The sequence below is a fragment of the Callospermophilus lateralis genome, chromosome 4 (genome assembly GCF_048772815.1).
Source record: "Callospermophilus lateralis isolate mCalLat2 chromosome 4, mCalLat2.hap1, whole genome shotgun sequence".
In the NCBI taxonomy this organism is placed as follows: domain Eukaryota; kingdom Metazoa; phylum Chordata; class Mammalia; order Rodentia; family Sciuridae; genus Callospermophilus; species Callospermophilus lateralis.
This window is the reverse complement of record NC_135308.1, coordinates 35,109,410-35,137,163: the sequence shown is the minus strand read 5'-3', so window position 1 is coordinate 35,137,163 and position 27,754 is coordinate 35,109,410. Positions and strand designations below refer to the sequence as shown.

At 40.7% G+C, this 27,754-nt stretch overlaps 1 protein-coding gene across 5 annotated transcripts in view; it reads left to right on the top strand.

Annotated features, from left to right (window-relative positions):
- Positions 1–27,754, top strand: part of Acsl1 (acyl-CoA synthetase long chain family member 1) — a 59,530-nt gene that overhangs the window by 21,443 nt on the left and 10,333 nt on the right. For 4 of the 5 annotated variants that reach the window (XM_076853694.1, XM_076853697.2, XM_076853696.1 and 1 more), the window contains exons 3-12: positions 8,592–8,706; positions 12,488–12,552; positions 15,267–15,368; positions 17,911–18,010; positions 18,259–18,437; positions 21,801–21,833; positions 21,978–22,029; positions 22,549–22,622; positions 25,006–25,083; positions 26,697–26,831. In XM_076853694.1, coding sequence (XP_076709809.1) covers positions 8,592–8,706; positions 12,488–12,552; positions 15,267–15,368; positions 17,911–18,010; positions 18,259–18,437; positions 21,801–21,833; positions 21,978–22,029; positions 22,549–22,622; positions 25,006–25,083; positions 26,697–26,831 — 933 coding nt within the window. Of the gene's footprint in view, positions 1–8,591; positions 8,707–12,487; positions 12,553–15,266; positions 15,369–17,910; positions 18,011–18,258; positions 18,438–21,800; positions 21,834–21,977; positions 22,030–22,548; positions 22,623–25,005; positions 25,084–25,146; positions 25,225–26,696; positions 26,832–27,754 lie in introns of all 5 variants that reach the window. The other variant, XM_076853698.1, reaches the window with a different exon arrangement.

Genomic DNA, 27,754 nt, shown 5'->3' with positions numbered 1-27,754 from the left:
ATCCATGCAGAGAGTGAGAGCCATCCTTGAACTAAGAAATGAGAACAACCTGTTTTCATTTCTTAAAACTGATCATTCTCGGGTAAGAACTTGAAAGAAGTAAACTAAGTATAGTATCACCCTGTGTGTATTGGTTTCAAAATCCAAAAGTTACAGCTCACTGGAGGTTTTCTCAATGCCAAGGGCTTGCACAGGCAAACCACAAACCTCTCGACTCAGATGCACACCGCAACAGGAGTTAGAATTCTTAGTCCACGTTGAGAAGATAGGTATGGAGCATATTATGGAGTAGGATTTTTTTCCCTGTGGCTGGTAGAATCACTTTTTTTTCCATATAATCAATTTATACCCAGGTGTATATGTAAAGAGCCACTTGTAAACTGGCATAAGTCATTTCTTCAAGAGAAGAAAAAAAGGTCATTGATTCATAAGTTTTCATGAAAACTCACACCAGAGGCTTGTAGAGGTAATGATGATATAAACTGAAAAGAAGGTGATGCCTTCCTGGACTGGAGCACCGGGGACCAGCTCTAAGCTGGAGAGCTCTGGTTGAATTGGGCAGGATCAAATACTGCTGTGAGGCAGATATTTAGGGTCAAGCCTGAGAGGGAGCTGTCAGAGAAGGGCAGATGGGTTTGGATGGTGGTATCACTGACTCTCTCTGATGCCATCCTGGAAGTCTGCAGGAGTGTCAAAGGCAGCCATAGGATGGGGCATTAGACTAATGAGTTTGATCCAGGTGGAAGGTAGCATGTGAGTACGAAGGGAGGTTAGGAACAGTTGTTGCATTGGTTATTTCTGTTGCTGTTTGTAAATGTGACACCATCTATAATATTTCTGTAAGTCATTTGTAAATAGAAACCTCATTCTCACCTTTGGGTGGCCTTGGGTCCGAGTAGTTTTCAGATATATTTTTGATCAGAGGTGCAAATGAGACTGCAGAGGGTTTTCTTGTCTAGTGCTTTGGCTTCTTACTTGGAGTCTTCCTAGTGTCAATCTCTTGTCTATATCTTAGCATTTACTTAGCATTTATAACCACAGGTTCCCCATGGCTTATTTTTCCCTTGTCTTGATCATGGTGTAATGTTCAAGTGATCAAATAAAGATGTGAGCAAAGATTTAACTACCTAATTCTACCCTGGGCAATTCCAAGAGTTCTTGGCCATGTTTTCCTGAAAAGTGTTCAAACATATGAGGGCATTTTCAGCAAGCATCCTAGCAGTTGGGATGATGAGGGTGGATGGAGAGTGTTCGAGTGCTGTTTCTGTTCAGAAATATTATTCTGGTAGTGTGCAAACTTCAGCGTTTCATACCTTTAGATAACTTTAGCACCTTTTCCAAAACTTAGCAGGCTTCTTAATAACAAACTATATATATATAGTTTGTTATTAATTTATTATATATATATATATATATATATATATATATAAAATCTTTCTAAGATTTTTTTTTTAACTACACTCATAGGAAACTGAGGTAAGGTGTTTATAAGATTTTTGTGCGGACTTAGAAACACTCTAGCAAGTGACTAGGGGTTTGATTAGGTGGAGGAAGTATCAGCAGGAGCCATGGCAGCTGGGTGAGTGCCCTGCAGGTGAGGGGCGGGAATTAGAGAGCGCCAGAGGCAGAGTTTCTGGTCTTCATGCCAAGACCAGGCTACTGGGGAATTAAGTAGCTGTCTTAGGAATTTGAGGAAAGAAAGAGGTTGATTGTTATTTTTAAAGAAGTGGTTGTTTCTGGGTTCCCTTTAGTAGGAAGAAAAAGCTAATGTTCACTCTACAGAAATACGATAAAGCAGGTCTGAAAACACCGTGTGATTTTGAAATGATGCCACTTCTCACAGGACTCCTTAAACAAGGAACACATGTACACATAAATCCCAGAAATGCATGCTGTTAATATTTATTTGAGTTTTAAACAGTCTCCCCCAAATGGGGCCAACCGGGGCCAAATAAAAAATGACAAACATTGCCTCCTCTGTGCCACTTGACAAAATCCCTGTTGCACACCGACAATCCAAAAGGCTGGCGACCAAGGGTAGGAGATATGGTCCCTGTAGACGAGGCAGAGGTGAAGCAAAGTGCCGTGTGCGTTCTAAATGGCTGGCAGGTAAGAATTCTGTAGGTAGTCCTGCCACCATTGTGTGTTTGTGGCCACTTGGATTTTGTGACTTGAAACTTTCTCCTCTTTCATTGAGGTGGGAGGATGATATTGTCCCTCCTGTGAGTGGCAGACTTTTTCTGGTGAGGAGCTAGCTATTTTGCTAAGCTCGGTCATTACCCCCCAACCCACCCCACCTTCTCCCTCAATCAAATCCTCTGATTGGGATCTGGGGAGCTCAGGAAGTTAGAAATTGGAGAATGAACTAGGAGTGGAAAGAACAGAAAGTTCTGAGCATTAGAGGAAAGTGTTGAAGAATCAAAATACCCAGCTAAGCAATGGTGATCTGGACTCTGTCTACTCAAGGATGCAGGTGAGTGACCCATGGGCAAGTCTGAAACCTGCTTGCAACCACAAAGCAAAACTCTTACCTGACCAGGTGTCCCCTTGAGCTAGCTTTGAAGCTCTGCTCTATTATTTCATAGACCTGGGACTAGAAAGGGAAAGTGTCTCCCTGAGACTGTTTCTTTATCTGGAAAGTGACTGGCTTTTAACGAGTACTCAGTAAATACTCACCTTCCTGCAGGTGTGATTGGAAACCCAGCATTGACTGTTACAGGGAAGCTTTGTTTGCACTTGAGTAAAGGATCTTGGGAAGTTAGCTAGTAATGTAGTGGATAGCAAGTCCAGGGGTTCACTGTTACCCTGTGACTTTCTGTAGTGAAGCATACAGTCCAGGTGTCCTGCTCATTATCAGAAATTGTTGTGGGGAATGTGGAGGGGTTTGCCCATAGGCTAACCTTTAAAACACCTCGTCCACAGGGGGATTGTAGCTCAGTAGCACATGCAAGGCTCTGGGTTTGATCCCCAGTACTGCAAAACAAAACAAAACAAAACTGGTCTGCTACATCAGAATCTAGAGTTGCTTGAGCCTCTGTGGAAATTGATGGCCAGAGACCCCCTCTGAAGGGCCACTGGAGAGAAAAGCAGTTTTGTTCTTTTTTATAAAAAGAAACGAATGTTGGTAGCCTGGCCAGGGGAAGAGATCTATAAAACGTAAATGCTAGGAGGGATATACTTTATGCAGAAAAAGCGCAGAATCACTTTTTACCTCTCAGACTGGGGTTCCACATGCTGCTTTTTCCCCTAAAGATGGGATGTAGTGTTAAAATTAAGTGGTCAGCAATCTCTTTAGAAGTCTCTTCTTACTCCTCCTTTTCTTTCTTTTCCTCCTCTCACTTCTTCTCATTTCCCCTTCCTCCTTCGCTGCCTTGTCTTTCTTTTTTTTTTCCTGCTCCCCCTTCCAACCCTCTCTTGAGAATGAACAACAATAGCCCAGTAAGGCATTTACCTGATACTAATAAGGCCTGTAGACACGCATTAGGTAGATTGGTATTTATAAAGCCTGGGCCTTTGTGCCTCTGAGAAATCTCAGGGATGTAATTTGCTTTTGTATTTAAATGTGAAAGTGCACAGAATAACTCTTCAACAAGTGTTCCTATTTATCAAGTATTGGCAAGAGCCTTAGTCTTGGGAGCAACGGATCCTTAGATGTTCATCATTTTCCTACTCCTAGCTTTCTCCCTTCCTGCCTTGAAGGAGAACTTGAACTTTTATTATTCTAATTTAGCCTGAGCCTTTATTTCCTAATTCAGCATGCAGGGAGACTGACCTCCAAGGCACCTTAGCTCATATATATGTTGGAGAATATAATGGTGACTACTAACTTGGCTGTATGTGTTCAATGAACCCTGTTTTGTTTTAAAACTGGAAGAACTATGTAACCACATGAAAGGGGCCTATAACAGAAGGCATAAAAACCCCATAATCTCCTTGACTCACAGTCTTAATGACTGGTCAGAGCTTCCTCCTTAGCTCTCTTTAGCTTCTTGAGCACAACTGATTGCCTCCGCCCCCAACCTCCAATCAGCAGGCTATGACAGAAGGCCACACTGAAATTATTTTCCATTTCCATAGACGTTCCTAGAAATAGCCAGGTGGACTTGGATAACCTAGTAATTAAATGCCTGCTTTTGAAGTGACTGTTTCGTAACATGTGAAGACACTGGGGGCTCCAATGGTTCTAGCCATGCTTCCCGGCAGGCAAAGTGCTGTCCTTGCTGCTTGTCGGTGTAACTGAGGTTGCAAATACTCAGTATTGTACAACATTTTTATTCAAGAAGAATGGGAATACTTACGCACATCAAATATGATGATTCTTTGTTTTGTTTTGTTTTTTTGTTTTTTTGCAAGTTAGAAGCAGCCTTCAGAAGTGTCTGCTGCCCCTAGAGTGGCCTTTATTTTTATACTTTATTAGAGGTGTCTTTTCAGGTAGTTAATGGATAGCTTCAAAGCTCAAAACTTCTTTAATGTAAAATATGATGATTCTTTAACATACTATGTGATTATTTCATAAAGTAACAAATTTCAAAGCACAAAATCTTGTTTGTGCTTGCACCCATCTCACTTACCCTTCTCTGAAAATTCCACTACATGCCTTACAATTTAGTGGCATTGTAACTTTTTTGCTTGTTTTACCCGTGTCTTAAAGCTAGTGCCTCTTTTTGGCATACATCTCATTCACTGCTTCCCCTATCAAGCTTTTGCTAATTAGTTTAATTGTTAATTAGAGTAATAATAAATATCTTGTCCTCAGGTTATAAGGGGATATAATTAACTTCTTTAGCTTTGATTTGGCAGTATTATCTCCATGTTTCTCAAAATCCTAAAGATTATATACCACTCAAAATCTAAACCTAACTAAAGGATTATTTAACTACAAGTTTGTTATAAAATGATCCTCTAGAGCAGTGATTTTCAAAATGAGAATTGGGATGGTGACCAAGACAGGTGGCCTGTCTTGAAGGGATGCCATCTCCATATCCAAGCTAAACCCAGTCTCTTTCTTCAAACCTACCCTCTGGCCCCGGGCCTTCCATTTGCATGCATGGAACTGCTCTCTTCTCAGCCCTTGGATCCCCTTCCTCCTTTTCTACCACATACTGGTGCCTGTCAGACGCTATGCATCGGTGCTGAGGGGCTTCTCTCTTTTTGCCTACCAACCTGGTCTAGTACATTGGTTTCTCTCTAGTCTCTCCCTGCATCCTGCTCTACATACTGCTTGAACTCCCTGCTCTTTCTATAGCATTACCTTGACCTTCACCACTTCTCTGTTGGAGACCTTAATGGCTCCAGGATGGTGCTTCTCAAACTTTTAACCTGGACCAGAGTCCTCTGACAAACTTGTTGAGACACCAGTTACTGGACTGTACCCCCAGAGTTTCTGATTCGGCCCTGGTAATTCCCTTTCCTAACAAGTTCCAGGTCTTCCCAGACTGAGGACTTTGACTGTAGGATGAGCCTGTGCTCCTCAGGTTCCAGGCTTCCTCCTGCCTGTCCATTTTGACTTCTTCCGTACTCTTCTCAGCCAAGGATCCTTGGAGTCTCTTTGGTCACTCAAGGGCAAGACTTAGGCTCCTTCAGAACAAGCTTATGTCTGGTTCCCCTGAATCGAATCTGCCCCATTTACAGCCATGAGAACCACCCTGCAGAATATAGGAAACAGTTGTGCTTTTCCAAAGATACCATTGAGAAATGCCATGAATGAGTTAATGTCCTGATGGGAGATACAGAGTGTTCCATCCTAAGCAGAGTGTCAGGAGGACCTCACTGTGGACTGGCCAGGCTACCTGTACTTCTAGCCATGTCTTAACAGTCGAGTGAGTTGGGTCAGTGGCCAGGAGGCATGAGTTATTTGTGGCAGTTGGCTCTTCTGCACCCTGTACGCTTACTTCTTTTTCACTCTTCCTTATTTTCCCTCTTCTCTGTCATTCTGTCCCCTTCCCTGGTTCTTTTTGGTGGCTTCATAAGTTGAAGACGCTTCTGATGCTTACTATAAAACCACAAATTCCTTTTGATTTTAGTCTATTTGTTAAGGTAAATATATAGTTTATGGAGGATTTGTACTGTAGTTAGTGCATGCGGTTGGTTATATGGTTAATATTTTACACATTCAGATATTTTTAATTTTTTTTAGTTGTTTTTAGATATACATGATAGTGGGTGTATTTTGACATATTATACATACATGGGGTGTCGCCCATTACAATTTGATCCCATTCTTGTGTTGTACATGATGTGGAGTTACATTGGTCATGTATTTATATATGAGTATAGAAAGTTATGTCCAATTCATTCTACTGTCTTTCCTATTCCCTTCCCTTCATTCCCCTTTGTCTAATCCATTGAACTTCTGTACTTCCCCTCCCTACCCTCCCTTCTTATGGGTTAGCATCCACATATCAGAGAGAACTGATTTTTTTAAGGACTGGCTTATTTTACTTAGTATGATATTCTCCATTTCCATCCATTTACCAGCAAATTCCGTAATTTCATTTTTCTGTATAGCTGAGTAATATTATCTATATAGCTATAATATTATTATAGCTATAATAATATAGCTGAGTAATTTTATATATATACAAAGTCATGTTTTCTTTGTCTATTAATTTATTGAAGGACACCTAGGTTGGTTCCATAGCTTGGCTATTGTGAATTGAGCTCCTATAAACATTGATGTGTCTGTGTCACTACAGTATGCTGATTCTAAGTCCTTTGGGTATAAGCTGAGGAGTGGGATGATTGGGTCAAATAGTGGCTCCATTGCACTCCATACTGCTCTCCAGAGTGGTTGTACCAGTTTGCAGTCCCATCGGCAATGTATGAGTGAACCGTTTCCCCTATACATTCATATTTTATAGGAACATTCTTGTTTAACTAAAAATAATCCTGGAAATGGACATAGAATCTCAGAGATTAATAGTAATGCATGATACTATAAAGTGAAGATCTTTTTCTTACTTTGGATGCATGAAGAATAACTTCTTTGTTTTATAAAGTAACATGTTGTAATTGATAAGTATGTTTACAGTCATGGCTGTAATTATTAGGAAGTTTCTTCCAAGATAGAGGAGACAGTATTATGATTACCATACATTATTGAGTCATATTTATTCCATAAAAATATTATAAATCAAGAGTTAAACATGAGGGAAGGGGATATAGCTCAGTGGTAGAGCACTTGACTAGCATGTACAAGACCCTGGGTCTCTGAGCTCAAGCCCTAACATTAAAAAAAAAAAAAAGAATCCATGAATACAGACTTCGTCACCACATTGGTGCCTCCCTGGATTGTCTGATTCCAGCTGCCTGTCCAGACTGTCTGTTCTTTGAGATCTTGCTCTTTGACCCCTGCTTCATGAGTTTTTCCTATTTTCTTTCATCAGACCTTAAACAGGAAATGATCCTTTCCACTTGTGCTCAGTGCTTTCTTGTGGTACCAGAAGTTATCGTATCACTGTATAATTTCCCTCACGAGTTTCCTGGCCATTGCACACGTAAAGGCACTTTTCTGAAATTAAAAAAAAAAAAAAAAAAGTCTCCATTATCAGTTGTAGTTGAGCTTTTGTTTATCAGTCTATAAAGAATGCTTTTGGGATTCTTGTGGATACCCCCAGTAGTAATGACCCAGAGGCTCAGCAGCTGCTCCTGCTACCACAAGAGGTTAGGAATGGTTGTCTTATCCTGGATTAGGAGCTGGTGTACATGGTGAATACACTTATGAGCCAGCAGATGAAGACAAATTAGAGAAAGGTGCTCAGCAATATCAAATCTCCACGCCTATTTATGTCGTCAATAAAACCAGTCCGGGCTTGTGTCTGCACCTCTATATATTTTGTAGATGAAAATTTTACCTCTCAGAGGCTCTACAAGAAACCAGAGTTCCTAATGGACTGTATTGCAGTGAGCAGACAGAACAGTAGGAATGATCTTGAAAAGAACACAGATGGTATTACAGAGGTAACACTGAGTGGTGTGTCGTTTTCACCGGCAGAGTAGGATTCTCCTCCGTCCTGTTGATGGCAGTGCTTTGAGGATTTTCACAGTGTCTGTCTGTGGTGGTGGCAGTTTCCTTTTGTCCTCATGCTCTCTTTAGCTGTGTCTGGCAGGACAGATGTTTGTAGATCTGTGAGCCTCTTGGCTTTTTGCTCAGTTTCCTGCCTTAGCTTTCCTTCCCTGGAGCCCGAACTTGCCTCTCAGTGAAAGGTTAATTCATATTAGCACATCCACAAGTCCTGCCTGCATTCATTCAGCAGATACTCATAAGCATGGGGATGCCACGGGAGGCATGTGAGCTTTTCATTTTATTTATTTATGTTTAATTGACAGATAGAAATTGTATGTATTCATGGTGTACCCTAGAAGGAATAAGTTCAGGAGTTCTGTTTTACAATATGGTGACTATAGTTAATTATAATGTATCATATGTTTGGAAATTGCCAGAAGAACAGACTTGAAGTGTCCTCACCCCAGATGATAAATACGGAAGGGAATGTACATGTTGATTGGCTTCATTGAGCCTTTAAAACCTCATGTTGTAGGCTTTTTATTTTTCACTTCTAACATGCTCCTCTGCCTGTCTTCTTCAATAGGGTAGTGATGGTGCTCGAAGGTCCGCACTTCTTGACAGTGATGAGCCTTTGGTGTACTTCTATGATGACGTCAGGACGCTATACGAAGGTTTCCAGAGGGGTATTCAGGTGTCAAGTAAGCCTCCACTGCATTTGTCTGACTAATGCTTAAATGTTGTTCACAAAGAAAGAGTTACCTTCTTTTTTCAAAAGGAACATTTGCTCTAATCTCTCACTTACTTAGCATTGCTCAAGCCCCTCTGTCTCTTCCTGTAGTTTGTCCAGAACCAGCCCCAAAGCTCGCTGGACCCTCCAGGTGTTCCCTGTGGTCCAGGAGGCTCCACAGCCAAATATGTCCCCTATTTTATGGAGAATCACATGTGCATGAGCTCCGGAAAGACTGTGAGGTCTCCTGCAGTAAAGAGTTTGATGAGGTCAAATCCAGCACTTTTCAAGCTTGCGGGACAAGACTGTATTTTGAGAAAGAAATACTGACATCTCAAGGAAGCAGAGTTCTGTAAAAAGATACACTGGGAATGGGATTACCACACTGACTCATAAGATTATCCTTAATTATTAACTGTGATGTTAAGAAGCCTGCTTCCTTTCCAGCCTCTCTCCCTTGAATATATCCCTCAAGCAAGACCACCTCTGTTGTCTACCACCCCCAAGACTCTGTGCATTTTTTTTCTTCCTGATCACAAAGCCTATTCTTTCCACCCCCATCCAGGGTTGATAAAGTATTTTCTCCCCACAATACTAGGAATTGAATCCAGGGGAGCTTTATCACTGAGGCATGTCCGTAGCTCTATAATCATCATCATTATTTATGTTGAGATAGGGTCTCACTAAGTTGCCTAGGCTGGCCCCAAACTTGTGATCCTCTTGCCTCAGTCTTCTGAGCTCCTGGGATTATAGATGTGCACCACCACGCCCAACTCATGAAGTATTCTTATACATCTTTAAAAACTCATATTGCACTTCACCTGTTCTGAAAAAATCTTCCTGGTTTGTTTTCACTCCTTGTGCCCAAGTAAGGCACATCTCCCCTTTTCCCTCCCAGTACCTCATGCTACTTCTGTGGTAAAACCCTCATGGTACAGAGGTGTTTACCTGGCATCCTGCCCCATCATCCTGTGCTCCTGGAGAACGGGGCAGCCCTCAGTGAGCTCTTCTGTGACCCATGTTACAACATCTGCACACCGTGGACTCTCCATTAGTGTTTCCTCCATGAAGGAAGGAATGCCCTATTTTGTTTTAGTCATTTCATTTTTTTCTGCTTTTACCAGGTTCCCGTATAGAAATGGTTTCTGGGATCCATGCTTTGTTATTCAAATCATTTGTTTGTTAGCTAGATTGTAATCTTCTTAAAGTCAGGGACTGGGGGATATTGCTTTCTCTGTCCTCCGTAATCCCTTGCAAGCAATATGCACTCAAGAAGTACCTTGGTTTTTGTTTTTTGGTTTTCTTTCCTTCTTCTTGATACGGGTACGGTTGGATTGCTCGGCTCATTGCATTGAACGTAGTCCTATAGCAGGTTCACCAAGCTCTACCACAAAGGGAAAGCAGACTTACCTGCTTATTATTTAATTTATGAGCTTTTTGAAAGTTAGCGTCAGAGTTTGTCTGTGATAGTAAATATCCACAACAAAAAGAGCAGCCAAGCATAAAACCTCATGAAAGTATGTGTAAAAATATCTATATATATTTTTCCCATTGTTTGCAATGAATGGTACTCACTTAGGAGAATGAAGACATACTGTGTACTTCTGACAAATTGAGTAACTTTTTGTTGTTGTTGTTACTATGCTGTACTTGGAAAATGAAAGTTCTTCTATATGTGTTTTGGAGAAGAAGGAAAATAAGTTATCTTCTTCATCTATACTGATTAAAGGAAGCTACTTTGCAAGTCACTCTTTTCTTTTTTCCCTGGGGAGCTTTTTTTTTTAAAAAAAAAAAACTCTTTTTTTTTTAATATTTATTTTTTAGGTGTTGATGGACACAACACAATGCCTTTATTTTTATGTGGTGCTGAGAATTGAACCCAGGTCCCGCCCGTCCTAGGGGAGCGTTCTTCCGCTGAGCCACAACCCCAGCCCCTCTGAGGAGCTTTATATTCTACACTTTAATTTTCTTGGGCTGCTCTAGGATTAAAGTATTATGGAAGAGGAAAGTCTAGCATTTGCATAAGGGGATCAGAAGTTTATAGGGTGATGGGAGAAGCCAGCCTAACATTTTTAAAAATTGCATTTTAAAACTGTACCTAGGAACCTATTTGTAAAGGTAAAGTTCCCTGTTTATAACAGCTCTCATCTAGCCTGGTGAGATGGTGCACTCCTGTAATCCCAGCAACTCAGGAGGCTGAGGCAGGAGGATTGAGAATTCAATACCAGCCTCAGCAGATTAGCAAGGCACTTAGCACTGATATTTAGCCACTCAGCAAGACTTTGTTTCTAAAATAAAAATATAAAAAACGGGCTGGGGATGTGGCTCAGTGGTTAAGCATCTCCGGTACCATTTAAAAAAAAAAAACAAAAAAAAAAAACCTCTTATGCCTAGGTGCAATTTAGTAGCACTTGGGGACACCAGAAAATGGTAAGGCCCAGGCCTCATCCTCATTCATTTATATCAAGATTTCGTTAAGTAGGCCCAGTATATGGAACATTTTAAGTTCTGCAGGTGAGCCTCCGGCTTAGCCACCACTGTGCTAGAGCTGGCGTCGGCACGCTTTTCCTGTAAAGGGCCAGGCAGTAAATACTGTAGGCTTCTTGGGCTCTCTCACTGCAGATGGGCAGCATATAAATGAATGAGTATGGCTGCGTGCCAGGGACACTGCATTTGCAAAAACAGGCAGTGGCTGTAGTTTGACCTGGCTCTTGGCTGTAGTTTGCCAATCTTGGTTCTTGAGGAATAAAATAATGTCATTTTATATGGTCGGTGTATTTTTCCCCCCGTCTGAAAACAGCATCTGATAGAACTTGTTAAGTCTTGTACTGCCCTGACTTTGTTATAGTCTCTATAAATTGAAGAGGGTCTGAGAATAAGCCCTTTCTGTTTTCACCAGGATGGTTTTTGGGGGTGGCAAAGAAGTCAGTGTCCAGCTTGTGTCTGCCCGTCTTCATGGCTGGTACTTCAAACTCCAGGGTACACATCTAGGTCATTGGGACCAGGCTCCTTCCTTCCCTGTTCTTGTAAGTCCCCAAAGCAAATGAAAACACCTTCACAAATTCAAACCTGAAGCAGTGAAGCTAGGTGTGTAGTGATCTCTTTCTGCTTCTTCGGTACCTACATTGGAATCAGAACACATCCTGATATTTCTTAACTTTTGTTTTCACAAGTGCACCTTTATTACCCCTCATGTTGCATCTTCTTCATTCATGTTCATCAGCAATCAAGACTTCACCCATGTGATTAGGGTTCCATGTGAGCCTAGCTTATGCATTTGGTCATCAGAATTTGGGCACATAAAAAATGGTATTTTCCTTTTCATATTCTGAGTTAGGAGTTTAAAGTTGAACTATTAGAAAATTTGAGGAAGATCTCTTCTTGAAAACTTATAGCAGGATCTGCTTGCCACTTGTTTACTGACTCCTTGTCCAAACCAGTAGGGTGCTTAGAGAGAATTTCACAAGTTTGTCTTTAAAAGTTATATTTGCCTTTTCTTCTCTATTTATCCCCCTTTCCTTCCTTATTTAAGAAACAAAGCAAATAAACAAGCACACATACAAAAAAAAAAAAAAAAAAAAATCAAAATGCAGGAAGAGAACATTTCTAACCAGAACTCCTTGTTTATAATTTGAAGGCTAAAATAGATTCTACCTTATATTTTATAGAATGAGATAAGATGCAGATTAAAACACAGGAATATTTATACATATAAAGCCATCTTGCTTTATTGTTGTTTTTTCCTGTTTTAGATAATGGCCCTTGTTTAGGCTCTCGGAAGCCAGACCAACCCTATGAGTGGCTTTCCTATAAACAGGTGAGTTTTCCACACTAAGAGCTATTCATGCATGCTGTAGAATGAGCTTTACAGGGCTGCGACATTTGTGCATGTGCTGGACTAGCTCCAAGCTTTTGGATAAACATGGAGCATTCATGGAGAAACTTGACACAAAGATTCAGTGGGGAAACGCGTTAAGTAATTTAACTGGTGGTCTAAAGCACTTCATTTTAAAACCAGTGCAGATGCATTGTGAAGTGCACTATCATTTTTAAGAAAAAACTCTAGAAACTACCTGAAGCAGACCTCTGGGGAAGTAGGATTACTTCTCTCTGTTTGAGGGGTACAAGTAAATTTAGAGACCCCAATAGGGAATATCCCTCTCATTTTATAGACATGGAAATCATGCCCTAGGAAGAGATGTGACTCACCCAAGGTCACAGCTGATCAGTAGCAGAACCAGGATCAAAAGTGAGGTCTGCAGCCAACTTCTGTAGGGTTCTTCTAGGCATCATCCTGACCCTCAAAGCTGTCCTTGGCCATCTCTCTATGGGTGTGGCATTTAGCCCCAGCACTGCTGTAGGGAAGAGCACAGATGTTCAGAGAAGACACCTGCCATACTATATGAACACAAAGGAACTGGGGTCTGGGTGTTTTTACTCTTGTCACTATCTAGGTGCCGCTGACGGGTGGCTTTAACTGTTCAGCAGTTTGTGAGTATGAGCGACAGGTCACAGAGCAGGAAGCCATTACTTTTTATTTTTATTATGATTGCACCAAATCTAGATGTCATTGCTTTTCCCTGGTCCAACCCCGAGGACAGGCGGGCACAGCTGCAAGCATTTGTTTCCCTCCAGCTGTTCAGGAAACGGCTGTCAGTCAGTCAGTCCCTGGGCTCCCGGTCCCTGCTCCAGGGCTAGGTCAACTGTGACATTCATGAATACAGATTAATTTCCTCCCTCTATGTTTTGTACAAAAGGTGTTTTTAGTAGTTGGTTTGTCTGAGGGTGTGTCTGTAAAGGGGTTGTCTTTTGAGCCGCAAAGCACAGCCGCAAACACAGGGTTACTTCCCTCCTTGGAAAGTGCAGGACTGCGCAAGGCTCCTCAGGAGGAGTATTTGTCTCTCTCAAGAGAAAAAAGATGAAAGGACTCACCACACCTTGCCCAAGGAGCTGTAACTCAGGTGACCCAAGGGATTTCCCTGTTTTTATTTTTGCCTGACCAAAGCCAGAAGGTGGTTTCCTATCCAAATTGTAGTTTCCAAGATCCCTCATTTCCACAAGTGGTTGAAAAACATGGTTTGTGTGTTGGACCCATAACACAGAATTGGTGAGCACTTTGTGGATTGGCTGGAAGAGAGAAGAAATGTCCATTTCAGTTTGGGTTTTTCAAGGCAGATTGAAAATCACCAGGGTTTCTCAAGGTGTTAATCTCTGATTTGCACATTTCTGTCAGAGACTGGTGAAGATGTAAAACTGGACTTAACTGAAGCCAATTTGTAGATTTAAATCGGTTTTTTTTTTTCCCTTTTACTAACTCAGTTAATCTGACCTTTTGAAGTTTAAGAATTCCTCTGATCTTTTAGAAGATAAGGATCCATCTTTCTAGAAATACAAATAGATGCATATTATCTGGGTAAACTCTGCCAGCAATTGCAGGCATTTCTCAGGTTCCAAGCCCTTAAATGCAACCAAGAGCTGTGAACAAGGCCACAGAGTAGAAGGTACTAAGCCTGTTCATTGCTACCCTGCTGTCACCCCAGCTGTGTCAGTCTGATTCCCATTGGCAGGGCTGGGATGGCACCATGTGCCAGATCCAACAGGATTCCTGGCAGGGACAGGTGTGGCTACATTTCCTATGGGCATGGGTGTGCTTTGAAAGCACTCTTGAGAATTCATCAATTGAGAATAAAGAAAAGAATGCCAAATATTAAGATTTTAAAAAAATATTTAGTTAATTGGAGGTAGGAATGGGGAGAAGACAAGCTTGGGTATATAGCACTGGCTAATTTTTGTGAATCTACCTAGTTTTACTTCTTTGTCATAATAATATGCAAGTTTGTACTTATTCATGTTGTTTTTCACTGTTACTAAAACTACCCTGATAGGTTTCTCATGTATTTACCTAGCTACGTTGCATTTCCTCAGAGATTTACCATCATTTACTTAGCCATTCAGTCACTGGTTTCCCACCCCCCTAGAGTTTTTTAATAATATATATTTTGAAATATATATCTTTGTATGTAAAGCTTTTTAAAACCTCCTTCTAAAATTGAATTATTTACCAAGAATAAATTCTCAAGAATGGAATAACTGAGTCCAGGGATAAGAGCTTACTGTTATATTTTTTTAAAGTCTCAAAAAACTTTGCTGCTTCTGTTTAGACCAAAGGACAAGTTTTGGCTACTTTGTTATTCTTTATAAGCATAGAAAAGCAAAAACAAAACTATGTCCCTGTATTGCTTCTGTGACTTTGTAAAAACTAAAATAGAAAAAAGAAATAGACAGGAAGCTAACATCTCATCATCTGTGAACCTGCCACGGTTTAAAGGATAATAATTTGCTTTGCAGAAGGAACCTTATGATCAGTTTTTGAATTTTACAAAAATTTAAAACAAAGAGCTACCTCCCCTTTTCTGCACAGCTCTGCTTTCTGACTGAGATACGAGTCTGTCACTTAGTAAGCTTTGTTCCTTGAGAGGGGACCTGATTGTCTTTTCTGATTTATTTATTTTTCCTCCTCATTCATTTCAGGTTGCAGAAATGTCAGAGTGCATAGGCTCGGCGCTGATCCACAAGGGATTCAAGCCCTCTCCAGACCAGTTCATTGGCATCTTTGCTCAAAATAGACCTGAGGTATTAACCATTAGTCACTTACTGGACAGGGGGTTGAGAGTCCTAAACCAAGGGTAAGAGCCAGAATTCACACCTACTTCTACTTGAGACCAGATTTTGTGGTCTGATTTCTGCTGAGAATATGACATTGTGTGATGTTTTAGAAAGTTAAATGTACAGAAACCTAAACCAGGGCTTTCTTAACCTTTAAAAGAAAAAAAGAAAAAAAAAAAAAAAAAAAAATATATATATATATATATATATATATATATATATATATATATCCATTTACCTCCGTATTATTAGTTTTTGTCTTTATTTTTCAAAACTGGATCCCCAAACAAAATTCTTAGAACAAATATCTAACAAAGTCTTCTCACTTTAAAGTTGGAGAAAACTTGAATACATTTTGTTAATAGAAACGTCTCACTTTTTTTTTTTTTTTCCTTTTCTGAAAGGTCTGAAACTTTCCCTCTGGTCAGATTTCAAAATTGAAAATATTAAAGGCCCGGGGGAAAGTACCTCCCTATGAGCTAGCCTTCCTGTAGACACACAGCCTGTTATTTGGCTATCAAGTCCTGTGCATGGTGCTTCAGGAAACCATTGTATGAAAGTGAATTTAAATGAGAGGCCCTTTTATAGGTGTTGCTTACATTGTTAGTCAACAGAGTAATGGCACAGCTGGCTTGGAAAAATTCAAGCATCTGGCTTAAATCAAATGTATTCTTATACCTTCTTGCGTCCAAAAGCATATTGGCTTAATCCCTGTTCTACTTCCTATTTTATAAATTAATGGCTTATTGGGGGTTTTATTTTCTGCCAAGAAGAAAAACAGCATTCTCCGCAACTGAACTGTGGCGAAGCTCATGGAATTTGGTTTCTTTCATTACAAATGAACACATCCAAAATTTTTGTGTTAGTGGAATTTTATCATGAATATGGAATTGCAAAACATATTCCTTACTTCAAGAAGTAGACTCCTGGGCTGGGGTTGTGGCTCAGCAGTAGAGCACCTGCCTCACACGTGTGAGGCACTGGGTCTGATCCTCGGCACCACATTAAAAAATAAATAAATAAATAAAGGTATTGCGACCATCTACAACTAGGAAAATATTAAAAAGAAGAAGAAGACTCCTTTCTATATTTATAAGTTATTTCAGCTACCATTTATTGAGCACCTACTGTATGCCAGATACTGTGTGAGGCACCAAGGCAACAAAGCAACTTGGATCTTTTTCCTGCAATGCCATATAAGGGAACACAGACCCAGAAGAAGAGGCTTTAGCTATAATGTAGTAACTGTGGACACAGGACAGGATTATGGGAGGTCAGTCAAGAAGGACTTCCTGGGGATGATGTCCAAGTAGATACTTGAAGGAAATAGTGGTGAGGAGGCCAGAGGAATTCCAGGAGCAACGCGTGTTCACATCCAGTAGCATGTCTGTGTCAGGGAATGAAGCCCTTCACAGTGGTGGAGTTTAGAGTAACAGGGTAAGAGGCAGGGAAGAGAGGGCCAGGTGAGGCACATGTGCCTGAGGCGCTTAGACCTGACCTCCAGGCTAGAAACTTAACGTTGATTCCAGGAAAAAACAAAACCCCCACAAAATCCTACTTCCGGGTCAAGTGAGTGTGAACGCTTGTGTTCCCTTCCCACGCGGCTGTGCCTTCATCTGTGTCCTGTGTCCAAGTCCTGCAAATAGTTTCATTTGAAAAATGCAGCCAGAGGAAGTGGGATGCCCTGCCCCCAGGGGTCATAAGTGAAAGAGTAACCATGTTGCACTTGTCTTGAAAGTAGGTCAGCTGCCCTGTGGCAGATAAGTTTAGTGGCAAGATGACCAGTTACTGTATCATTTCTTTCCTTCATCACTTTTCTGGAGAAATCTTGTCAAAATAAACACACATATGTGTATGTATGTCCTCCTTCCCCTGTTCCCAAGCACTGCTGCCAGGCAGAACCTCATTAACCTCCACAGCCACTGTTTGGCCAAGAACCCTTCATGGCTCTGCATAGTCTATGGACTAGAGCCAGACTCCGCCAGAGCGCAGACTGACCAGCCAGTGCTTTTGATCATCTGTTGAAAGCCTTTGTCATCCTCTGTCCTTCTCCCAACCCGCCTCCAAACTGTCCTTCTTTTGCAAAGGGCAGACTCAGGTTCCTCCTGGTAGAGGTGTCAGCGACTTCCTAGAGCCTGTGATAAGCATTCTCAAATGAGTCACTCACTATCTTGTTCTGTCAATGACCTTTCTGCATTTGCCTCCATTCTTCAACAGATTGTAATTTCTTTCTTTCTTTTTCTTTTTCTTTTTCTTTTTTTTTTTTTTTTTGATGGACACGATATCTTTATGGTGCTAAGGATCGAACTCAGTGCCTCACACGTGCAAAGCAAGCGCTTTACCACTGAGCTACAGTTTCCAGCCCTATCATTTCTTTTTAAGAAGGGAGCAAGTGTTTTATTTCCATTTGAATCCCTTATAGCACCTGGCACAGAGTAGCAGATACAGAGTATTATCCTCTTTAGAGTGATTGACATCTCGGTTTCTCTCCCCATCCTTTTCTGTTTAGTGGGTGATTATCGAACAGGGATGCTTCACTTATTCAATGGTGGTAGTTCCCCTTTACGATACCCTTGGATCTGAAGCCATCACGTACATAGTCAACAAAGGTAAGTCTGTGACCTTTGGTTGGATACTGGCCTAATTACTGGTTAAATTCAGTGTCTCTGCAATTGCACATCTGGTTGGATAGGGGAGATATATATATATACACACACATACACATACACACACACACACACACACACACTTTTCCATTCAAAGGATGCAGCACTTACAGTATCCTTGAGTCCGATACCATGCAGTTGAGCTTTTGGTATCCTAGAGCTTATTCTTGACCATCTCTCTTTGTTTACAGCTGAGCTCTCTCTGGTTTTTGCTGACAAGCCAGACAAGGCCAAACTCTTACTGGAGGGTGTAGAAAATAAGTTGACACCAGGCCTTAAAATCATAGTTCTCATGGACACCTTTGGCAGCGATTTGGTGGAACGAGGCAAGAAGTGTGGAGTGGAAGTCATCAGCATGAAGGCAATGGAGGTGAGTCCCTTGCCCACCCCACTTCTCTGAAGGAATAGTCATGACATGCAGTGCCACCATGCAGTTCCCATGCTGGCCAGTTGTCTTTGCAGCTTGGTAAAGACATAAGGCAGAAATTCCTTCTTTTTGGTACCTGGGATTGATCTGGGGGTGCTTAACCCCTAAGCCACATCCCCAGCCTTTTTAAATTTTTCTTTCTTTTTTTTTTTTTTTTTTTTTTAATTTAGAGACAGTGCCTCTCCAGGTTGCTTAGGGCTTCAGTAAGTTGCTGACACTGGCTTTGAACTTGAATCCTCTTGCCTCAGCCTCCCAAGCTGCTGGAAGTTCAGGCGTACACCACTGTGCCCAGCTAGAAACTCCCATCTTATCACTGAAAAGAGGGATTCTGTGGCATGCCCCATGTTAGCAGTACATCACATCTCACAGGAGTTCTCACTCAGTGAGTTGCAATGCTCCTATTTATTCCAGAGCACTGGCAGGCCATGCCGGTCAATGCCAGAGCTATGGATTTCAGCTCAAGACAGTTGTGGAAGTTTTAAGTTTGTCTCCTTTAGCTTCAGGGTCTTTTCCTTACTGATTTGTCTCTGAAAGTGAGCCAGATACAGAAATCTGCCTCATGGTTCTTTTCCCCAGGTTGACTATATTATAGAGTCCTGGTGAATTTCCAGCATAGATGTTTGATTTGGCTTGTTTTCATACTCAGGATTCACAGTAAGTCCAACTTTATAAGTAACCATTCTAGGAAAGTGAGTGTGGTCCATGTGAACTGATCCCTCCAATTGGACTTGGATTAGAGTTCAAGGGAGCTGGCAAGACAATGTCTCTTTACACACATCATAGGAAATAGTAGGCTAAATAGAGTAAGTCATGCTCTGTCTCTGAAGACATTGTAAGTATTTTTATGAAACTATTATAAATAGGGTTTTAAATTTTTATTTATAGTTCTCTCCCTTCTACAAAGACTTCAGGGCTACAGGGAAGGACCTAGAGAGCCTTTCCTGAGGAACCTTGCAGTCGTAGGGAAAGTCATTGTTCTAACAGAACCTTCCACCTCATGTGTATACACACACACACACACACACACACACACACACAAACACACAACACAAACACACAACACAAATGCTGAGCAACCTGCAACATGACTCCATATGCATTCATGGCTGTGCTTTGTGGTTTAATCTGTGTTTTAGCTAACTTTTTACCTAGCATTTCCCCACTTTTCTTTTTTTTACTTATAACCCCCCATCTTCCCTTCTATCTTCTCCCCCAAGACACACACACACACACACACACACACACACATACACACACACACAGAAGTAGTTTTGTCTTTGTGATTGATACATGATAAAAATTAATTTTAAAAGTAAGACATTACATCATAAAATAAAGTTCATACTAAATCTTAGGTTATAAAAACATTGTTTGACATTTACCTGCCTGATACGATTTATGCATTTAAAACACAATTTTAAGCAAAAGATGACGGTTTGAAAACATGAATTTAAAATTAGGATTGTGGTTGATCCTGGGATCAAGTAAAAGTCTATTTTTATCAGGCCAAACATAGAAACATTGGCATTTAGAAGGTTTGCATTTTTTTTCAGTATTTTAATGACAAAAATATAGTTGAAAGAAGTATACAGTAGAGAGCCAGCCATAGTCCCATCACCAAGATTTTATTTATTAAAATTTCAATAAATTTGCTATATCACATAGAATTCTATCAACCCTTTGCTGTACACATTCATCAATACATTTTTTATGCATTTTCAGTAGGTTACTGATTTCATTTCCCCTAAATACTTAAAGAGTGTTTATTATTAACTAGAACTCAGGTTTATTTATGGCTTGTTTTTAACTTCAAAATGGCAACATTTTTATTTTTTTCTTTTTATTTTTGGACATAATGCCTTAATTTTATTCATTTTTTTTTATGTGTTGCTGAGGATCGAACCCAGTGCCTCATACATGCTAGGCAAGTACTCTACCACTGAGCCACAACCCCAGCCCTTGCTATATTTCTTTTAAATGATGACAAGGCAGAATTAAGGCTATGAAATGTCCATGGGAAATGATGCTCTAATTTATCCAATATTTATCCCTCAAAAATAAAAGCCAAGTTGCTTTTTAACTATTGCTTTATTTCACTTGATGTCAATTTTTAAAGAATTGAAGATCTCCAGAAGTTATGTAAGAATTTTGGATAGATGAGTAGAAATTTAGAGCTCATAAAGATTTATTTTGAAGAAAGATTTACAGAATTATCATTGCTTGAACTCCTACCTTACTTCTAATTGGATATCAACATATCTGTTTTTAATCGTCATCTTTCGTGTATATAATTTAAAATGTGATTAAGATTTAAAATCCTGTGCCTGGTGAAGCCCGCTGAGCCTGAACACACCCGTCTAATTTCCATTTTATAATAGACTGCTTGCTCCATGTGCTCACTCAAGCTGTTCAGTTTTAATAGGAAAAGATTATAAATAGTTCATTTTGGGAAATTAATGGATATGAAAGTGCCCTAATGTAGCAAACTGAGCCACATCAGCGATAGTCACTGGAAGCCTGCATTGGCAACGGCTGCATTCCTTTCTGAGGAACCTTTCTGTAGGAACCTTTGTGTCATTTGAGGAAGTGGTTTCTGTTGTGGTCTGATTTGTAATGGGAGGCTCCTAAGTCCTCTCCCCTCTCTGTGAGGGGAGTGCAGGTATTTGGACCTTACTAAAAAGGCTAGCAGCTAAATCTGACAGAGGTTGGTTTCTCTCCCCGGCTGAAGATGTCAGTTCCACAGAGCCAGGTGGTCAGGTGGTGCTGCACTCTGAATCAGGGAGGGTGCAGAAGACCTGCCGTTCTTTGGTTATTGCTGAGAGCAGGCCTTCTTAAAGGCCATAATAGGAAATATGAGTGAGCACCAAAATACCATTTAAAAAAGACTCTGATTGCTGTCTCTTGAATAAATTCTAAAAATTTTCAAAGGCCTGTCCTATTACCTCTTAGGTAGTTTTTGTTGTTGTTGTTGTTGTTGTTTATTTTTATGTGGTGCCAGGGATTGAACCCAGTGCCTCACACATGCTAGGCAAGCGCTCTACCACTGAGCCACAACCCTGGTCCCCTCTTAGATAGTTTTATAGAAGAAAGGAGATAACTAGAAAATGGATTCTTAGAATCGTAAATATTTTAGTTAATTAAAAGTACTATAGTTTATTTAACATAAAAATTATGATGCCTTTGAACTAGCTGGGAGTGTACTTCTCAGGAAAGGCAGCTTCATATGACTTCATGTGACCTTACGCTTTATAGTTGGACAACAATTCCACCTAAGATTTTTTTTTCTTCTTCTCTCTTGTAATCAAGGACCTCGGAAGAGCCAACAAAAGGAAACCCAAGGTACGTACACTGTTTTAGACCATGTCACAACCCTCTCTGAAGTTTACAATATCTAGTCATACGGAGATTATTAGAAAGTTTGGGTGATAATTTATGTCTGATCGTTTTCCATTTTGATTTATACCATTTGTTTTTAATCTTCAGCCTCCAGCACCTGAAGATCTTGCAGTAATTTGTTTCACAAGTGGAACTACAGGTAAATTTCAAGATGGAGTTGCCTCTGCGTGGTATCTGGATGTCTGTACTCTCAACCCCCCTTTTTGAATGACTTATTAGCTAGTTACAGGTGAACTGAAAGAAAGCGAGAGAGACAGGTGGTTCAAGTGCTGTCTTCTTGTTGCTCTCTTTGATGTTCTTAGGGCCGTGTGTTCACACAGACAGGTACTGAAGGTGATGTTAGGGTCGCCCATATTGCTAGGGCAAACTATTGGTTGGTGTCTCCTGGAAATAAAATTCTTGATTTTTCTTCTCTTACCGATAACACATCTGCTAAAATTTGTCTATATTAATGAGGATTGTTTAAGATGATTTTAAGATAGTAAGTTTCATTGAAAGGATTACAGGTTACTCAAGAATTGAATGTTACTCAACATTTGGCTCTCATGGGTGGATCTAAGAGGAGAGGAATTTGAAACCTAAATTATACAGGGCTTCTACCATTCTTTGATGAAGTGCCTGTCCTTTGACTTTGTTCTGTTTTCTGTGTGCTCTGCAGGCAACCCCAAAGGAGCAATGATCACTCACCAGAATGTAGTGTGCGACTGTTCAGCTTTTGTGAAAGTGACAGAGGTAAAATTTTGGAGGGTGTCATCTGCCTTCATGTTTATTCATTGGCATTAGGCCTTAGGAGTGGAAATGTGAAGGTGGCCACCCCCTCCCCAGGCTGGGTCCACCATGTATGTAGAACACTCTCTGAAACATGGGCAAGGTCTGAACTTCAGTAGGAACAAGGCCACCTTCTCTCAGATGGTCTTCCTTGTGGACCTCCCCAGCTCTCACTTGGGATCGTGAAGGTGAATTGACAAATGGAATTACTACAGCGTTTACCTAGTAAAACTATTGGATATTGTCCCATAAATATTTCTTGGAAATGACAAAGGAGAAAGGGTCTCTTTCTGCTTTGATCCACTGTTTCACTGTTGGGAAAATAATTTCTTTAGGTTAGGAATGAAATCTTAAAGACTGCTGAAGGGTTTTGAAATCTTATTATTTATTGTAAGTCAACTTGATTCCCGTTGTAGGAGAAAGACCAAAGCCTCAAACTTCAATTAATTTTCTATAATCTTCAAACTTGCGTGCGATCCACAGGTCTTAGTTCTACCCGGGTGGTCCTAACATAGTATGACAGACTGGGTGGCTTAAACAGCAGACCTAACAGTTCTGGAGCTACTGAATTTGGTTTCTGGTGAGGGGCCTCTTTGGGCTTGCAGATGGCTGCCTTCTTGGTGGGTGCTCTCCCGTCCTCTCCCCTGTGCATGCTTGGAGAAAGAGAGCTCTGGTGTGTCTTCTCATAATACAACATCCCTATCAGATCAGGGTCCACCCTCAAATATGGTCCTATCAGGGCCCTACCTCCAAATACATGGAGGTTAGGTCTTCAATGTGTGAATTTGGGAGGGGGATATAATTCAGTCCCTACAACCAAAGATATATTTCAATTTTGTCTTTATAAAGGTACTCATATTGAACCATATAATGCCTTTCCCCCATACTCATTTCACATTTTGCACAATTTGTTTTTGCAGTTCCTTGGAGGGTATTCTGGAGCCCTAAATTTTGTGGCAGGAGCCTGTGCTTACTGGTTTTGGGGAGTGGCTAGAGGTCTGATCTTTAAGGTCGCTTGCCACTTAATTTTACTCCACAATCACTCTCTTAGTCCCAAATGCCTTTTTCAGTGTAGTTTCTAAGCAGGGTTCAACATTTAGTACCTTACCAAAAGTGAAATTTTGGTTTCCTAATAGACCTTCAAATATAATTCTAAAATGCATGAGTTTGTTGAGGAAATTGACTACAGAACTTTATTCAAAATCAGTTATACTATCAAGGGATGTTCTTAATTTTGTAAAACCTCTAATCCTGACAATGAACATTATTTTTTAATTAAATCAGAAAAAAAAACCAAAAAGTATGGATATTACTGAGTCTAATTCTCATTATGAAACATTTTCATAGTAAGAGATCCTAGTTGGGATGCAGGTCACACTTGAATACCATTAAGCTCACCACATCCAACATTTCTGGGGCTGCTGTGTTTGCCCAGAACTGGTGTTTTCACCAGTTGTCACCTTATTGAGGATAACTCAGCTTTGAAGAGGAAAAGGGCATGGTTTGGAAGGGTACATTACTCTCTAGGTATATGACACCCTCAGTTTTCAGTTGACATGGTACAGCTGCAGTTAGCAAGAATTTATTGTGTTCCTAATGAGAACATTCCAAGTACACCCTCACCGTGCCTGCCCCTAAATCAGGCCCTCTCTGAGGGATACCAGATGCCTAAACTTAACCTGTCTGTAGACCCATCATGATCAGAATATTATGGGAGATCAAATTGCCGGATACCAGATCTGAGGGTGCCTTAAACAAATTGTGACATTTTCATGGGATAAAAATGTTTATCATACTCAAAATACTATAGATATGAGCTGGGGATATAACTCAGTTGGTAGAGTGCCTGCCTTGCATGCACAAGGCCCTGGGTTCAATCCCCAGCACCACAAAACAAAACAAAAAATACTATAGATACATTTGTACTATAAATAAAAGGATGTTGAAAATCTTATCTCCCCGCCCCCAATACTTTCCCTTTGCACCATAATGCGCTATTTTATGTTGGAGTGGATTTTATATTTAAGGGGCATTTGAACTTGCTGGGTAGCGGGTAGCGGATACTGTTATTCTGAAATAGAGCACACAATCCCTTAACATCCCGATTTGGGCAAAAATTTCCTTACAAGAAAAAAAGTCCTGAAGCAAATGTACCTGGCCACTGAGATGACCTCCACTCTATTTGCATGAAGCATTTGCTTTTCATTTCATTCTTTGGTGAGAAAAAGTTGTAAGCCATACGCAAAAATGATTCCTCCTGTGTTGAGGTACTGTGTGCTCTGAAAGGAAGTGGGCGGTTAATGGAAGTCTTAACGCTTCTCTGCTTTGCTGGTATCTCTGCTTTCAGAACGCAGTCACTCCTTCCACAGATGATATTTTGATCTCTTTTTTGCCTCTCGCCCATATGTTTGAGAGAGTTGTAGAGGTAGGCATTTGTTTTTGTTCAGTCTGTTTGTTTTGTGTTCTGCTAAGTTGTTGTGTTTTACAGAAAGTGCTTGCCTTGAATACCAGTGACACACACATTTCGTTTTTACCACTTGCACACATGTATGAGCGCCTCATGGAGGTAAGTATGACGGCAGGTTACCATCCTCCAGATAAGCCTTTTGCTCATCCCCATCTTAGAAGTGGCGCAAATTATTGGAAACGGTGTTAAGTTCTTTTTCTGCGTCTGACCTAAATACCTGAATCCTAATCCTTCATTTTAAAATTAGAAACTCAAAGCTTTTAAAAGGAACTAAATATGGACGCGATTCCAGGAAGAGTAATATAAAAGGAAGATTTTTATTCATTCAGTCTGACAGAGTCTCTGAAGGCTTCTGTTTTTGAAAGTCCATTTTTGATTGCGCTTGTTCCTGATGTACAAGTTACAACTTCTCGGCAATGCTGGAAAAGCAGGATGATGTTTAACCAACCTTTGCCTGAACTCCCTGTATATAGCAGTGCAATTAATTTTAAAACTAACCAAGAGCTATCTTTTTTTTTTTTTTCCCTTCTTGAACAATTTTGGATTTTATAAGAAAAACAGTGGGTACCATTTTGCATTGACTGAATATTCATTGAACACCAGCTGTTTGTCAGGGACTGTGCTAGGTGTTGGGGACAGTTGACTAATAGAGAGTTGGCACTTTGGTTGACTGCGGCTCCTAGGAGTTACTGACCCCCTAAAGAACGAAGGATCACCAGATCCTGTCATGCATATGTTACTCCACGTCTTGCACACCTCGGGATCTCATGAGTTATAAAGTGATCTCAGATCAGTTGCCAGTGCACTGTGTGACCCTAAATTTAGCTTCAGAGGTTGTGCTTAGGAGGCAGGCCTGAGCTTTGAATTTTTTGTCAGTGAACTGTGATGTACCTGTCCAGTGGTTTAAGCCAGAGAGTGATGGCACTTCCATTGCACCATCTTTTGAATCTCTTTTTCTTTTTTAAACTTAAAATAGGCAGACTATCTGGCTTCCAGTGCAGTTTGAATGAAGCAGAGGGGGAAAAAAATCGTGCCATATACTGTAGCAGAATGACAAGCCACTCTGGCATCAGATTAGATATCCTGGCGTGTCAACTTCAAATGCAGTGTGTTTGCAGAAATTTTGGGTTATATTCAAATAAAAGAAAATGAGATTTTAATCAGCCTGAACTGGAGATGGGTGAAGTTTTTTGAGAATAAAAAGTCCTGAAGTTTCTGGAAGTCTAAAAATATTTGGAGTATATAATACCATGTAGTTCATTCAACAGCTATTGATCCTTAAGCCAAGACAGAATCTCTGTGATCGTCATTTAAAACAACAGATCCTAGTTTCCTACCCACTCCTGTATCTTTGGGATGATCAAGAGAAATATACCGTACTTTGGTGGTGTTTGTACAATTACCAGTAAATGTGAAAGCACTTTTCAAGAAGCTGCCTATATTTAGAAGCTTTTAAGATTTCTGGAAACTGACTTGAAACACTAACGCGGGTGTCTCGTGCGTTGCCTTCTGTGTGCTGCGTGGCTCCTGCTGCAGCCGTAAAGCCCGCGTTGTTTCTGTTCACTCCACAGTGTGTAATGCTGTGCCATGGAGCTAAAATAGGATTTTTCCAAGGAGATATTAGGCTACTTATGGACGACCTCAAGGTGCTTCAACCCACTATCTTCCCTGTGGTTCCAAGACTGCTGAACCGGATGTTTGACCGAGTAAGTTCCCAGCAGCAAGTATGAAGGCTGGAAGGCTGGGCTCGGAGTCAGAGGCTGGGGCCAAACTTGGGCTCAGCTCCCTACTATCTCTGTGACAGTGGACAGTCCTTTTACTGTCACGGAACTCGTGTTTACTCCTCTGTAATATTAGAGTCCATTCACCTCGTGGAGCTGTTAGTAGGAGTAGGAGAGAACACACAAGCGGTTTCGTGAAGGATGCAGGCGGGTGGCGGGAGGCCCTTTGATTTTTACAGTCAAGCTTCTGAGCATCTCATACATGAAAAGACCGTTTCCTCTTTTCCCTGCCTCACAAAATGGCTAACTGGATCACACAAAAATAACAACTATGAAAGCTTAACCCCCCATGCACGAGTAAAGCATGACTTACGTAGTTCCATTGGGAGAAGTGATAGAACTGAGGCAGGGGCAAAGGGGATGCCAGCCCTCTGTGGCGGCCGCACTGCTGGGCACCTGGGCGACTGCCAGAGTTAGTTATAACCAGGCAGCTTTAGTACTATTTATGAGGCAGGGCTTTTCCTATCTCTAAGGATCTTCTCTTTTTCTAAATCATTCTTGTAAAAAAAATTTAAACAGCTTTATAAGAGACATAATTCCACTCCCTTACAATGCATCCATTTAAAGTCTGTAACTCAGAGACTTCCACGAAAGTTCTAAATTGGCTGGTTGTAGAACACTTACGTCACCTTGAAAAGAAACTGTTTACTCTTTAGTTGTCATCTACCACCTCTTACCCCCATCGACCCCCAAGCAACCACTAATCTGCCTTCTAAATCTATAGCTTTCTCGGTTCTGGACTTTCAAATGAATTTAGAGTCATGCAGAATGTATTCTTTTGTGAAGGGCTTCGTTCATTGGTGTGTTTTTGAGGTTCATTGAAGTGGCACATGTTCATACATCATTCC